This window comes from Cyprinodon variegatus, unplaced genomic scaffold, assembly GCF_000732505.1.
Source record: "Cyprinodon variegatus isolate N-32 unplaced genomic scaffold, C_variegatus-1.0 Scaffold667, whole genome shotgun sequence".
Taxonomy (NCBI): domain Eukaryota; kingdom Metazoa; phylum Chordata; class Actinopteri; order Cyprinodontiformes; family Cyprinodontidae; genus Cyprinodon; species Cyprinodon variegatus.
The window spans coordinates 330,087-343,050 of record NW_015151120.1 but is presented as its reverse complement, the minus strand read 5'-3'; the positions used below and the strand labels follow the sequence as shown (position 1 = coordinate 343,050).

The following is a 12,964-nucleotide window of genomic DNA, read 5'->3' as shown; positions in this document are numbered from 1 at the left end:
GTCTAAGACAGAGGTAGATGGGCGGAGCTAGATGGGGGGCCAGGGGTGGCCATGCCCACCCTTAGCCAATCTGTGGCCACCCCTACCATTTATTTCCCTCTAATACAGATGGTGGCAGCAGTAATACTCTCAAGTGGACTATTCAAAACATAAAAAAAAAAAATTGTTAATTATACACATTAAATATACTAACATCCAAGATGATAAGTACAGAATTAATGCTATTTTTAGAACTAGATTTTGTGTTATATGGGGTAAAGAGAAAACTGTGTTTCTATCCAGGAGTCTTCAGTGAAATCCTATATAATTAATAAACACTTTTTAAAATAATCACTTTATGTTGATATTAGTGTTTGTAAATATCAATTTTATGAAGAATGTTTATTGATACAAGTAGGTAAGTAATGACAATGGTAAAGATTCATGCCCCAGAACTTAAAACTGAAAGTTTTATCCACTTTACCTTTTATCTAGAAATTACAGATGTTTGAATATATTCATCTATTTGTTAGCAAAGGCTGTGGAAAAGTATAGTTTGTCTTTATTTAGAAAATATGGATGTTTTGCTCATTAATTTTCCTGTTGGGACAGTGTAGATTGACCCTGAGGTTCTGGTGCCTATCCGCTTTTGGTCACCCCTCAGTGTACATTGGTTATTGCCTGGCCATCCTCATAAAAATGTTCTGGCTACGCCTCTGCATGTACTAATGTGAAATATATCGAAAATCTAAAAAAAGTGCCACACTAAAAATTGCAATTGTCAACATATAATTTAACAATGTTTCAGGAATAAGCTTGACATTTAAGGGATTAGATTTTTTCTTTTTTTCAGACTTATAAGTCTTGATTAGAGACCTGAGCCTTGCTTGTAACTAGTGTTGTGCTGATGCCATTTTTTGGCCCCGATACCCGATACCTGGCTGTGCAGTATCGGCCGATACCATAATAATGTAAAATTATTGCCATCATGGCTTTGTCAAGCTGCTGCCTACCTTTGTGAAGCAGGAAAAAATCTAATACAAAGTGAATCCAGTAGAACTTTTTATTGCCTACCAGGAGTGGGTGACAATAGTTGAATAAACTTATGGCTCTCAAAATGGTATCGGTGCCCTATTTGTTGGTACTCGCCGATACCACCATTTTAGGGCAGTATTGGGGCCCCATCTGATACTGGTATCGGTATCGGTGCAACACTACTTGTAACCTTGGAACCTTTGTCTGAACCCTGGGACAAGGTGGGAAGGAGTCTGAAATGGCAACCTTGATAAATTAGTAACCGCTATAACCAGTGCCCAGTTTGAGAGCCTTCTATGATAGTTTCTTTATGAATATAAATTAAAAACAGTTAGATGCAATCTGTTTATTCATCTAATCATTTATTACGAGATTTTCTTCATACATACATTCAAAACAAATATGCAACCAAGGGGAGGAGGGGGGAGTTAAAATTGTTTAACATGCAATTTAGGGAAAATCACTAAATTTGCCTTTTGTATTTCTACTTCTGTCTCCTTGAACCCCAGTCGGCCTCAGCAGATTGCTGCTCACACTGAGCCTGGTTCTGCTGGAGGTAGCTTCCTGTTAAAAGGGAGTTTTTCCTCTCCACTGTTGCTACAAGCATGCTTAGTGTGAGGGATTGTCTTTGAGCCAATGAGTCGATGCAATCAACTGGTTTTCCTTAGAAAACTTTGAATCAATTTGACTGTATGATCTGGTGAACTGTAAAGTGCCTTGAGATGACATTGTTGTGAGTTGGCTCTATACAAATAAACTGAACTGAAATGGAATATAACTCCAGTTCTGCCAGGAGAAGTAAACTGTTGTGGAATAGCCTACTAAGGCCTTTTATTTAAAATTTAATTGAAGATCTTTCCGTAATATTCTCCTATTGTCTGTGAAATATGTATTTATGTGCTTAGCCTACTGTGTATTTTGGTAGATCTAATTAATTATATTCAGGAAAACTTTAGTCTGTTTTAATTTTAAACAGTGAGAAAAGGTGGCTATCTATTCTGTTTCAGGATGTTTATTCTTGCACTCTTTTAAAGACATACAGTCTGTATTGTTTTCAGTCTGATTGTCCAATATAAAAGAAAAAATATCATGTTAACTGTTTTTTCTCGTTAAAAAAATGTACAGAGCAGCAAATATATTTCAAACTCAGTTTTAAATCCTGAGATATAAGCACAATGCGTCATGAAGGCTTACAAGATAAGGAACTAGTTTCATTCTCCTCACATAGATAAATAATCCGTCGCAGGCCATTTTAGACCAGAGGCTTCACTCGTGAAAACACCTGAACTTTGATCTCAAGCGACTTTTAAAAGTCATCAGCTGTGAGTTGAGCTTTAAACCGTAGAAGAAGAAAACGGACGGAACTAAACTGTTCTTCTTCGGGTGATCCTACTGTCGCGAGGGAGGCTTCTTCCCATGGCACCAGGAGTTATGGCTATTCTAGCACTGATGTATGTGTCCCCCTGGTTGGACGCTAGGCTTCATTGATTGCAGGAACTCAGAGGACGAAATCATGTCCCCCTCCAGCTGATTGAGGACCCCGTGTAAAGAAATAAAGGGTTAGTGTGGTTAACTGCTATTATAGGTTACCAAATTAGCTCCACCGTTAGCTTTAAAGTTACGATTAGCAAGCTAACTAATGTTACCGACCGAAAGCTAATGTTGACTTATTTCTCCTTTAAAATTGATATTTCTTATGAGTTGGATATTAAATATTTTTTTCGTCAATTTAACCCCATAGCCAATCAGTAATTAGCTAGCTACTAACCATTGTACTAGCTTTAGCTAACGTGCAGATCTGGATGTGATAGTTAACTTCATAAACTCTATTTATTATTTATTTAGTTAAAAAAAATATATATATATATTTTCTATTTTGCCCTAGCAACCTAGATGTCACTTAATTGGTTTTACATACAGTAGATAGATTTAAATGGTTAATTTAGATAGTGTGGAAAAAAGTTACCTTTTTTTTTTCATTTTTCAAAAAAATCAGACTTTGCTTGCCATTTCCAAGTTATTTTAGTTTGGTTAGTTTCATTTTAAATTGAATAATTTGGCATTTTGTACCTTTTATTTAGAAAACCTGCGCACCATATAAAGCAAATAGTTGTATTGGATCTGTAGCTACTCACTGAGGAGAGAATAACATTATGCAGAAATGTAAAAAGCATAGAGGAAACAAAGGGAAGAAAAGAACAGGACTTCATTGCCATGGATATCACAGTATTTACCAGTATTGCAAGATTTTGTGTTGTTATTCTCCAGCCCGAATACTAGACATTTTAATACTGCAAGCATAGTAACTGTGATCAAACCCGTGGATGTAGTGGTTACTTGAAGTGTTTAAACTGTGAGTGTCCTGAATATTTCTGGGTTTTTGTTCAAACTAAATGGCCAAGGTAGAAACATTACTTCAGGCTAAATAATAAGGGGTTTTCAGTCTTTTGTCAACAATAAATTATTTTCTCTGGATCATCAACAGGTTTATTAAGGAGTAAACCTTTCATGTCTAATGGGACACAACTTTAGATCTAATCTTTTTTTAGTATCTGTGAAGGTTCCAAAGTCTCTCAGATTTTTAAGTGACACTGATTCCCTTTCACTTTATAAACAGTTTTAAAGTATTCACAATTTTATGGTTGGAACACCAAGTTAAATTCCTCTACTTTCCCCTCCATTAAAAGAAATCAAAGCTGTGTTTCCAAAAGTTCTTAAACATTTTCAGAGTTATGCCTTTTTATTGGTTATGTTGGGATTCTACCTTAAGGGTAGTAGGTGGGACAGATAATCAGATGTGTTTAAATTATTGACCATTTTGGCTTCATGTTGGGAGCCTTCCTCCCTCAGTTAATAGTCTAACACCCTAAAAAACTGAGGAGGAGTTAACTGCACCACATTTGCTGAACTGTTTTTAACATACAATGAGAAACCTCACCTTTTGCATGTTTAAAACTGGTCCTTTGTCAGGTCTTTACTGGATTTTCTGTTTATTTTAGAAGAATGCTGCTTCTCTGCAGAGAGAGCAGGTGGAGTTTTAGAGCTTGCATATTTGGTTTAATCCTCCTTAAGTCAAGTTCCCTCATCTTTCTCCCTCTCTTAAGCTGCACTGCATCCTGTCCTATTGAACTCAAATGCTTTGTCTTGTGTATTCATGCTTTTATATGCTAGATTGTGGTCAAAGCTTTAGCAGTTGATGGAGCTCGAAATGCTAAAAGTAACACAGAGCATCTTTTTTACTAAATGGGGAGAACTGTTTGCAGCTGATATCATCAGAAAGTTGTTCTCATCCCATTATTTCTGATAGCATGCAGGCCTTCCCTTACTTTAAAATGTCACAGATTGAAACGTTCTCAAAGGTGAAAAAAGCTTTATAAGATCTCCAGAAAGCCTGAAGATCTATTTATTAAGATGATTGAAAATACCACACATATTTATCTTAAGAAAGACCACATAGGATGCTTTGAAAAAAAAAAGAAGCCTGTTTTGTGCTAAAAAAAAAAAAAAATCAAACATGTATCTGAAACAAATTTAGCAAAATCTTGCCTTTCTCTGGCTTTCAGAAAGACGTTTGATCTTTCTGCTGAACACATTTCTGCAGTATATTCTCCTTCTTAGTTGATGTGTGTTTGTTCTTCTGCAGTTTGGATATGTTGCACCACATGGAGGGGGATTCAGCAGATGATGACCTGGAAGAGGTAATGAACGAGCCCCTCCACATATCTGATTCCCACCAGTCGAAACCCAGAACCAGCAGCATCTCAGAGACTGAATTCTCATGTCACTGTTGCTACAACGTCTTGGTCAACCCCACCACTTTGACCTGTGGCCATAACTTCTGCCGCCACTGTTTGGCACAGTGGTGGGAGTCTTCACACAAGACTGAATGCCCAGAGTGTCGAGAAAAATGGGAAGGCTTCCCTAAAATCAACATAATGCTAAGGTATGCTTTTAACCACTGCTTCACATCTGGGGACTGTTTGCTTTTTAAGTTAAGTTATAGGAATATGAATAAATTTAAACTAAATCCAAGAATATTTAAAGATAAACAAAAGGTAACGTGAGCTAGCTAAAATGCTACATATACATACAAGTGTATATGTGTGGGTGTATATGTGTATGTGTGTGTGTATATATATATATATATATATATATATATATATATATATATATGTATATATATGTATATACATACACAATATTTTTTTTTACAAGGCAAAAATATTGAATGTTAAAAAATGTTAAATGTACTTTAAAGTTTACATATTTCAAAAGCAAAACTGCAGTTTTGAATAAAGGAAAACTCTATGTATAAAAATGGGTATTGTGAAACAGAACATTAATGTTTAGGATGTTTGTCTCTTTTTATAGTTGCAGTGGTATCAAATTATTTAAATTTAGTTGTATGCTTTAAGGGTAAAAAATATGAGAACAACTTGGGTAAGGTAGCAACACCCATCCCCAAATAGCTGATCTATCCTGAATAAAATAATCAGTTGCTGAATAAACAAGGGCTACTTTTGCAGAATTTTCACTGAAAGAACTGTAGGATTTTTTTGTATTTTTTTCAACTGAAAAGCAGCTTTCCTCTGATTTCATAGACCAGAAATGTCACCGGACAGATTAAGCTTTGACAGTTTCTTGAGAAAGTTAAAGGAATCTGCATGCAGCCTGCAGGCTATACAGGATTGAGCAAGCAGGTTAACATCACACAGACAGGAATTTTGGGGGCAACGAGATGAATCCACAGAGAAGAAGTCAGTTTGAACTGAGACTGAGCTGAAACAAAGCTTTTTTTTTTTTTTTCTTTTTTTTTAAACGGTGTCCTGGCTGGCAATGTGGCAATAAGAATAATTGCCTTGATGCCAATAAGAGCCCAACAGATTTTACTTTCACAAGTACAGGGGTACAGCTATCGCCATAGTGTTCCGCTTGATTCATCCATATAAATAGCTTTATTTTAATTAATGCAGGGAGTATGACGGATTATATGGACACTGCAATGGGAAAGTAGAACAGGAAAGAAAAAACAGGAAAAAGAAGAAAAGATGAAAGAAAGAGGAGATAAAAGGGAGATAATGATAAAACATCTTCAGTCTGCTTCATCACCTGCAAAGAAATGTAAAAACAACCCAGCAAAACCAATGGACATGGTACAAGAGATTCAATTAAGTTAACACCTTGATACTAACGCTGAAGTATAAGTAGTATTATTTAATCTGACATTTATACTGTGGTAGCTGAAGATTAGAATATGGGCTTTCTGTATGGAAGTGAATCTCTTGAGTACCTGGAACCAAGCACCTGTAGTTGTTTGTGAGAGTGCACTTGTGCATGTAAAGTTTATCCAAAGAAAAAATGGAAACAAAGATTTTTAAGTGACACAGACCCTCTTTATAAATTGAAAAAAAAAAAAGATATATTTTTTTTAATTAGGACAAAGCATTTGTGCACAACAGAAGTGATTAACTCAGAGTTCAGCATCAACAGGTCCTGTTCCTTAAACTAGGACCATCCTCTAGAAGTAAAATGCTCTAATAAGTCAGTTACATTGTTTAAGAAGACTGGAGTTAAGAGTTGAAATCATTATAAACTGTTCTGGGTGAAAGTATTAGTTAAGTAGCCAAGGGAAGGAGCTCCACTTGGGTCTGCTGACCAAGTTCTCCAAATACTCTCGATTGTGAGAACATCTCTTTTCTAAAACCCTCATAAGTAGAGTCGGTTTGAAACTGGCACCCCTTTTTTAATTTTTAATTTCTTCAGCTCTACAAATTCTTTGGTGGGTGTATGTTCTAAGTCTTTGATGCCGAGAAATAAATCCAATCAGGACTTTGGTTAACTTTTAAATAGTAATCCATGCAAATTAGTTTCCCAGAAATACAAAAACAATATGACACAGGTTATTCTGTTCAAATTAATTTGCCCCTTTCAGCATTTTAAACTGGAACTATGATAAACAAGAATGGACAAGTAAGTATGTTTTTTTTTTGCTACCACAGGCAGCATTAGTTGGATGATAAAGTATTGTATAAATACCCAACTGTGTTTAAGACGTTCAACAAATATGTTTTTAATCACTTGATTGAATTAATTCAATGTTTTATAGATGGGATTTTTTTTCCCTTTAAGAATGAATGTTATCTCAAAAGGTTTTCTGTAACTGGTTTAGTGAGTTGGCAGATACCAAAAGTACAACATTAGAACTAAACCAACACAGTCAACATGCTTCCTGGTTTTACTTTGCTTTTACATTTCACAAAAATATGTTTTTATTATCTTTTCTTTTTAGAGATGCGACTGAGAAGATTTTCAGTGAGACTGTGGAGAAAAGAAGGGAGGAAATAAAGGCTAATCCCAAAATCTCTAGAAGCCTGTTGGCCTTTCAGAGGTACTATCTGTTCTTTCTACACAGATTTCTTTTATCTTGTGTCAAAACTGTAGACAGGCAGAGTCAAATGATTTCTCTCTCCACTGTAGAGGCTCAACGTTTTATTTTCAGGCTGATTTAACACGATCAGTAATAATGCTGTAATGTTTTAAACCTGTGCCTTCTAACTGTTCACACCTAAAAATATCCCCTGCAATTAAAGTGTTTAGTTGAATTTAATGGTGTTCTAGTTGTAGTTTTTACCTCATTCAGTCCTTAATTCATCCACTTCTTGTGGCTCTAATTTCATTTGGTACTGTAAATCCTCCCAATGTTAAAACTTTAAAATCAAAATTCATTTGTATCTAAGGTAGAAACTTTTTCTTGTTGCTTGTTTTTTTATTATTATTATTATTATTATTATTTTAGGTATGGGGACAAGCTGGGTCGATCCAAGACGGTCCAGAACAAAGGAGCGGGTTTCTTCTTCTCTGGAGTCTTAACTGCGCTCACATGTGTGGCTGTGAGTACCAGTCAGAGAAAAAGATTATTTTTCTTTAAGGTGGCGACGAGCAGAGCATGGGGGCTTTAGTCATCTTTTACTTTTTTTCCTAATATTTTTATGATAGGTTATCCATAAATATGATGTTGCCTGATGTGTTTTATTTCCCTCTGATTTACAATATTACCTTCTTAAAAAGTTTGGTCATTCCTGTGCATGTTTGTATTTCCCTACAGTCATGGTTCCAATCCAGAGTAGCACATTAGCACATAATTGTTGGAACGTTATCACAGCAGTAGCTCAAAGGGTAGCAGTGTTTTTTTCATTGTATTTATTTGTTTTTTTGCTGACAAAAGAACATGTTTATTTTGCTTATGTGGCACTTAGGAGCAATGTCTTTGTGTGCCTTTTGCTACGTGGCAGTAAATTTACGTTTGTATATTTGAGTATTCCCCAGCACCCTGTAAATAAAGGCCAGTGTAAACATATGACCTCACACAGGTCGGATTTTGCCAGCTCACTTAAAGATAGCTCAGATCTAATGTGTGTGAAGAGTTTCTTTCTTGCTTTCTTTCTTGCTTGCTTGTTTGTCATCTGGTACTTTAAGATCTAAGATGAGAGAAGCCGGATGTGTGAAGCTGGGTCATCTGATGAAGTTATCTGTGTACAACCTAACTGAGCGTCTTGATGTGCGATCCAACAGGCTTTTGTTAAGGATGAAAGAAGAAGCCTGTGCTTCTCTGCCAGACCATGTCAGAGCCTTTGCTGCTGATAATACTCGTTTTAACCAATGGGATGATGAGTATGAATATGAGTTTCCCTCAATTAGTGTCTCTCCTGCAGTGGATCAAAGGCGTTTTGAGCCAGAAAGGCTATTGTCCTTCGAAGTTTCACCACTAGGTCATTTTAAAGGCTTGGGGAAGAAGGCCTTGCACATTAGTTGTGTGAAGGTTCTGAACTTACATTCGCTGGCAGAAGTGAGGGTGTCAAGGTGGACTGAGTTTTTTGGCACCAGCTCTACCCCAAGAGGCTGTTGGCGGTCCCTGTACAAACCCCCGAATGAAAAACGGGTGGGTGACCTCCAGTGGAGGATTGTACATGGGGCAATAGCTACAAACCGGTATCTGGCACACCTTAATCCTGGTGCTAGTGCTAACTGTCCTTTTTGTTTACAGGAGGAAACGTTGCGTCATATTTTTGTTGAATGTTTAAAATTGAATCCTCTTTTTGTTTTTTGGATCGTTTGTTTAGTGGTTTTGGTGTTCAGTCCTCCAGCTGTATTTTTATTTATGGTCCACGGTATTGTGCAAAAAAGAGATCTGTTTATGTGCTGTTAAATTTCATTTCTGGAATGGCAAAACTAGCAATATGGATCTCAAGAAAGAACAAAATTAATGGTGGTCAAACGGAAGATGCTTGTGTGTTATTTGAGAGACTGGTCATTGCTCGTGTTCGAGTAGAATTTGAGTTTTTTTAAATTGACAAAAATATAAATATTTTTGTAAGTAAGTGGGGCGTTAATGGTGCTCTATGCTTAGTAGATGAAGAATCTTTAGTTTTTGCTTTTTTATTTTATTAACTTTGTTTTGTTTTATTAATTGCTGGATTGTGTAATAAAGGCAATTTTAAACTCAAACTCTTTCTTTCTTGCTTGCTTTCTTTCTTTCACAGCTTTGTGTTGCTGCATCAAAACTTGCATATTTGTCTGTTTTTTTTTTTTATATATCCTTCTCTATCATTGGGCAAATCCACTTATTTAGAAAAGTGGGACTTTAAAGGGAATAACTGTGGTGATAAAGTTGAATGATTTAGGAAAAACTGAAAAAAAAAAAACAGCGTACAAAGATTTTAGTTTGGATCATAAAGCTAATGAAATACAGTTGAATATATTGTTGTAATATCCTGTTGTGTCCAGGTGGTGGTGCTGGTGTACCACTGGGGCAGTGGAGTGGTGGAACACCAGGACTTGTTGATAACAAAGCCAGTGTCTCACTGGACTCCAGAAGAAGTTGTGTCCTGGCTGGAACAGCTGGGTCCGTGGACAGAGAGCTACAGAGAACCCTTCCAGCTGGAGAACGTTAATGGAAGGTTGTTTCATTGGACTGATTTATCTGTATTTTGCTGTTAATTCTTATTACTTTGGTGTCATGATTAAAGCAAACGCCTTTCATCCCAAACTGCTGAAGGGTGTAGGGTGGTCCCTGCAGCCAAATGCTAACTCATGGTTTTAGCTTCTGTCGTGCCAGTTTTTCATCATTATCGTATCAAATGCTGTGTTTCAGGTTACTGTTGATGCTGGGAGACGAAGAGCTGTTAAAACCTCCGTTCAGCATAGAGAATCAGACACACAGACGTGCTGTTTTGGCAGAATTGGATCGAGTTAAAACGCTGGGGGTCAAACCTCCACAGAACCTCTGGGAATACAAAGTAAGCACAACATCCAACCAACAAGCAGTGTTTAGCAATTTTCTCACTTGACATTACATTAGACTTAAGTTTTTCTTGACCTATTTAGCCAAAATGACAAATATTATATATAAAACTATAATAATTTGACAGAGGAGCCTTTTAAACTGTGTGACTTCAGTCTAATATCTTGGGAATTCCTCCATGAGTTTCCCATCACAGTTTAATGATATCCTGGATCATTTCTCCTTACTGAAGTGGTGTAACTGAGACAGCAGGATGCATTGCTCCCACACACAGTGTCAGTTTAACTTTTTTTATCCTTAAGTCACTCTGGGTCAAAAATAGAGGTCGAAACATTTGGATTTTGATTTGTCCTGCGCCTTGTTGTGCTTGTTTAAACTTCCTCATAATATAGTTTGACTGGTTCAGGAAACATGTAATGTACTGATTTTACTGCTAAATAATCCAAATGTTTTATCTTTGTAGTTAAAGTATTTTATTTTAAAACATGAGGCAAGATAAACTTTTAATTTAAAATCCATACAAATGATACCAAACTGTTCTTTGTTTACTTTTTTGTCTGTATTTCTGCCAATAAAGAAACTAAACACACACAAAAAAGACAACAGGGATAATGCTAGACTAACTGGACCATCAATCCAAGAGGAAAAAGACTTTATGACACTATAGTGTTTATCAAACTGTTTGTTAGCGGTTATACCCCACTCACTGGTTTCAGTTTGTGCTTATTCAATCTGCTGATGAGCATTACATCTGTAAAAAAAGAAATATCAAAGACTTACAGAATGAACTAAATATATGGCGGCATTCTTGGCAGCAGCAAGGAGCTCTTGGATAAATTTACAGCTTGATTTAGTAGCTATTTTCAAATTTCTCCTTAATTTCACTGAAGGAGACGGTGCTTTTTTAGACGTCTTGAAATACATCTACAGTTATGCCTCCACTTAACTCAGATGTTGTGAAGGAGAAGCATAGAAACGCTGACATCTTTATATCGGCTTCACAAAATGTTTGAAGGCAAGGTAATCTTTTATAGTAAAGTAATGAAAAATCTCCAATTATTCTGGCTGTTAGGGACTATATAACTGACTTGTAGCAGGAAAGATGCGTTAATGTTTGCAAATATTCTGTCATGTTGTAGATTGTCAGCAGTAGAGAATGATGAGAGTGAAATTTTCTTCTTTTCAACTACTAATATAAACTTTCCTGCTTTTTTGGTCTTTTCCAGGCGGCTAACGCAGGAAAGTCCTTGTTCCTGCTATATGCACTGAAGCGCTCTCCTCGTCTCACAATCTTTTATTTGTATTTATTTGATTATTCTGAGACATTTCTGCCCTTCCTGCACACCTGCTGTCCAGCCATCACACACATCGATAACCCTGTGGAGAGCAGATTCCTCTACGACCAGGTAACGCTACTTTCTAGGCCAGGACCAAGCAGTCAGTGACATGTTTACCTCTCATCTTTACATGCAGATGATTCTATTGGTGTAATCCAATTTTATATAACACCAGGCTACAAAATTTCAAGATTAACATTAGTATTACCTAAGAAGTTTAATAAATAGACTTTGTCATGGTAAATGTAGTGTGTTTTGCAAAAACTAATATTGAAATTAGGACACTGGGTCTTTCTTTCTGAGCAAAACCATAAAGAAAAAACATAAGAGAATAAAGAGTTTATATCAGACTGCAAACATTAGGGCATAAAGCAAAGGCAACTAACATTGCTACCCAAAGATACGAGCAGCAGAGAATCCCTTAAGAAAGTTAGTCCTTTCAGAACAGTCCTTCTGGTCGTTTTGCATACATATCTGTTTCAGTGGGATGGAAGTATTAAAGTGTAGAAACCTCTGCAAGAAACAGAACGGCCCTTCCTGACCTTCAAAGTGCAAACAGGTGTCTATCTCGCTTTTGAAACATCTCATTGTTCTGTTCTCAATGTCTGGTTACTCTGCATCCCTTATTGAGCCACAGGTGTAACTCTGCGTGAGGTCACTAGATCCATGCAGGAAATGTGTGTATGTGTACTTTACCCATTTAACTAACAAGAGCTGCTATCCCAAGATGTGATGTTTATTTCTCATCTTATAACCGAACATTCAGATAGATGGGCGGATAGACTTTTTGCAAACGTGTTCCATATTATAAAAAATGACACCTAAGGAAAAAGAAGAAAAGTACTAAAAGGAAACAAAAAAAGACCTTTATTCTTTTAGGAGGCAGCCATACCAGTGTTTCCAACACACAGAAACATAGCATCCTGCACTACATTCAATGATAGTCACTAGAGATGCACTGATCCAATAACTGGATCAGATGTCAGCTCCCAAATCGACCAGTTAATATCAGAGCTATCAGAGATCCAATCCAGTGCACTTTACATGGAACTGTTAAGTCTTTCTTTCTGCTGCTTATTTCTTAATAGATAATATAAAGTACATTTATATCTGTGTTGATTTATTTTTTTTTAACATGGTGTATGTAACCCGGGTGAAAAACTCTTCTTCTTCTTGCAATATGCTGATGAAGGTTCTCAGTCATCCAGGTCATAGTCATTCCGTAAAAATTCAAAAAAATTCAAAAAATATCCACTGGACTTGGTTTTCAAGATTTGAAGACGTTTCGCCACCTCTCCAGGAAGCTTTCTCA

General features: G+C 36.4%; 1 protein-coding gene across 1 annotated transcript in view; it reads left to right on the top strand.

Moving 5' to 3' along the window:
- The first annotated feature begins 2,298 nt into the window (after nucleotides 1-2,298).
- Nucleotides 2,299-12,964, top strand: part of bfar (bifunctional apoptosis regulator) — a 14,326-nt gene continuing 3,660 nt past the window's right edge. The window contains exons 1-7 of the mRNA XM_015394008.1: nucleotides 2,299-2,573; nucleotides 4,658-4,957; nucleotides 7,304-7,402; nucleotides 7,811-7,904; nucleotides 9,799-9,971; nucleotides 10,166-10,310; nucleotides 11,542-11,721. Coding sequence (XP_015249494.1) covers nucleotides 4,665-4,957; nucleotides 7,304-7,402; nucleotides 7,811-7,904; nucleotides 9,799-9,971; nucleotides 10,166-10,310; nucleotides 11,542-11,721 — 984 coding nt within the window. The 5' untranslated portion in view covers nucleotides 2,299-2,573; nucleotides 4,658-4,664. The remainder of the gene's footprint in view (nucleotides 2,574-4,657; nucleotides 4,958-7,303; nucleotides 7,403-7,810; nucleotides 7,905-9,798; nucleotides 9,972-10,165; nucleotides 10,311-11,541; nucleotides 11,722-12,964) is intronic.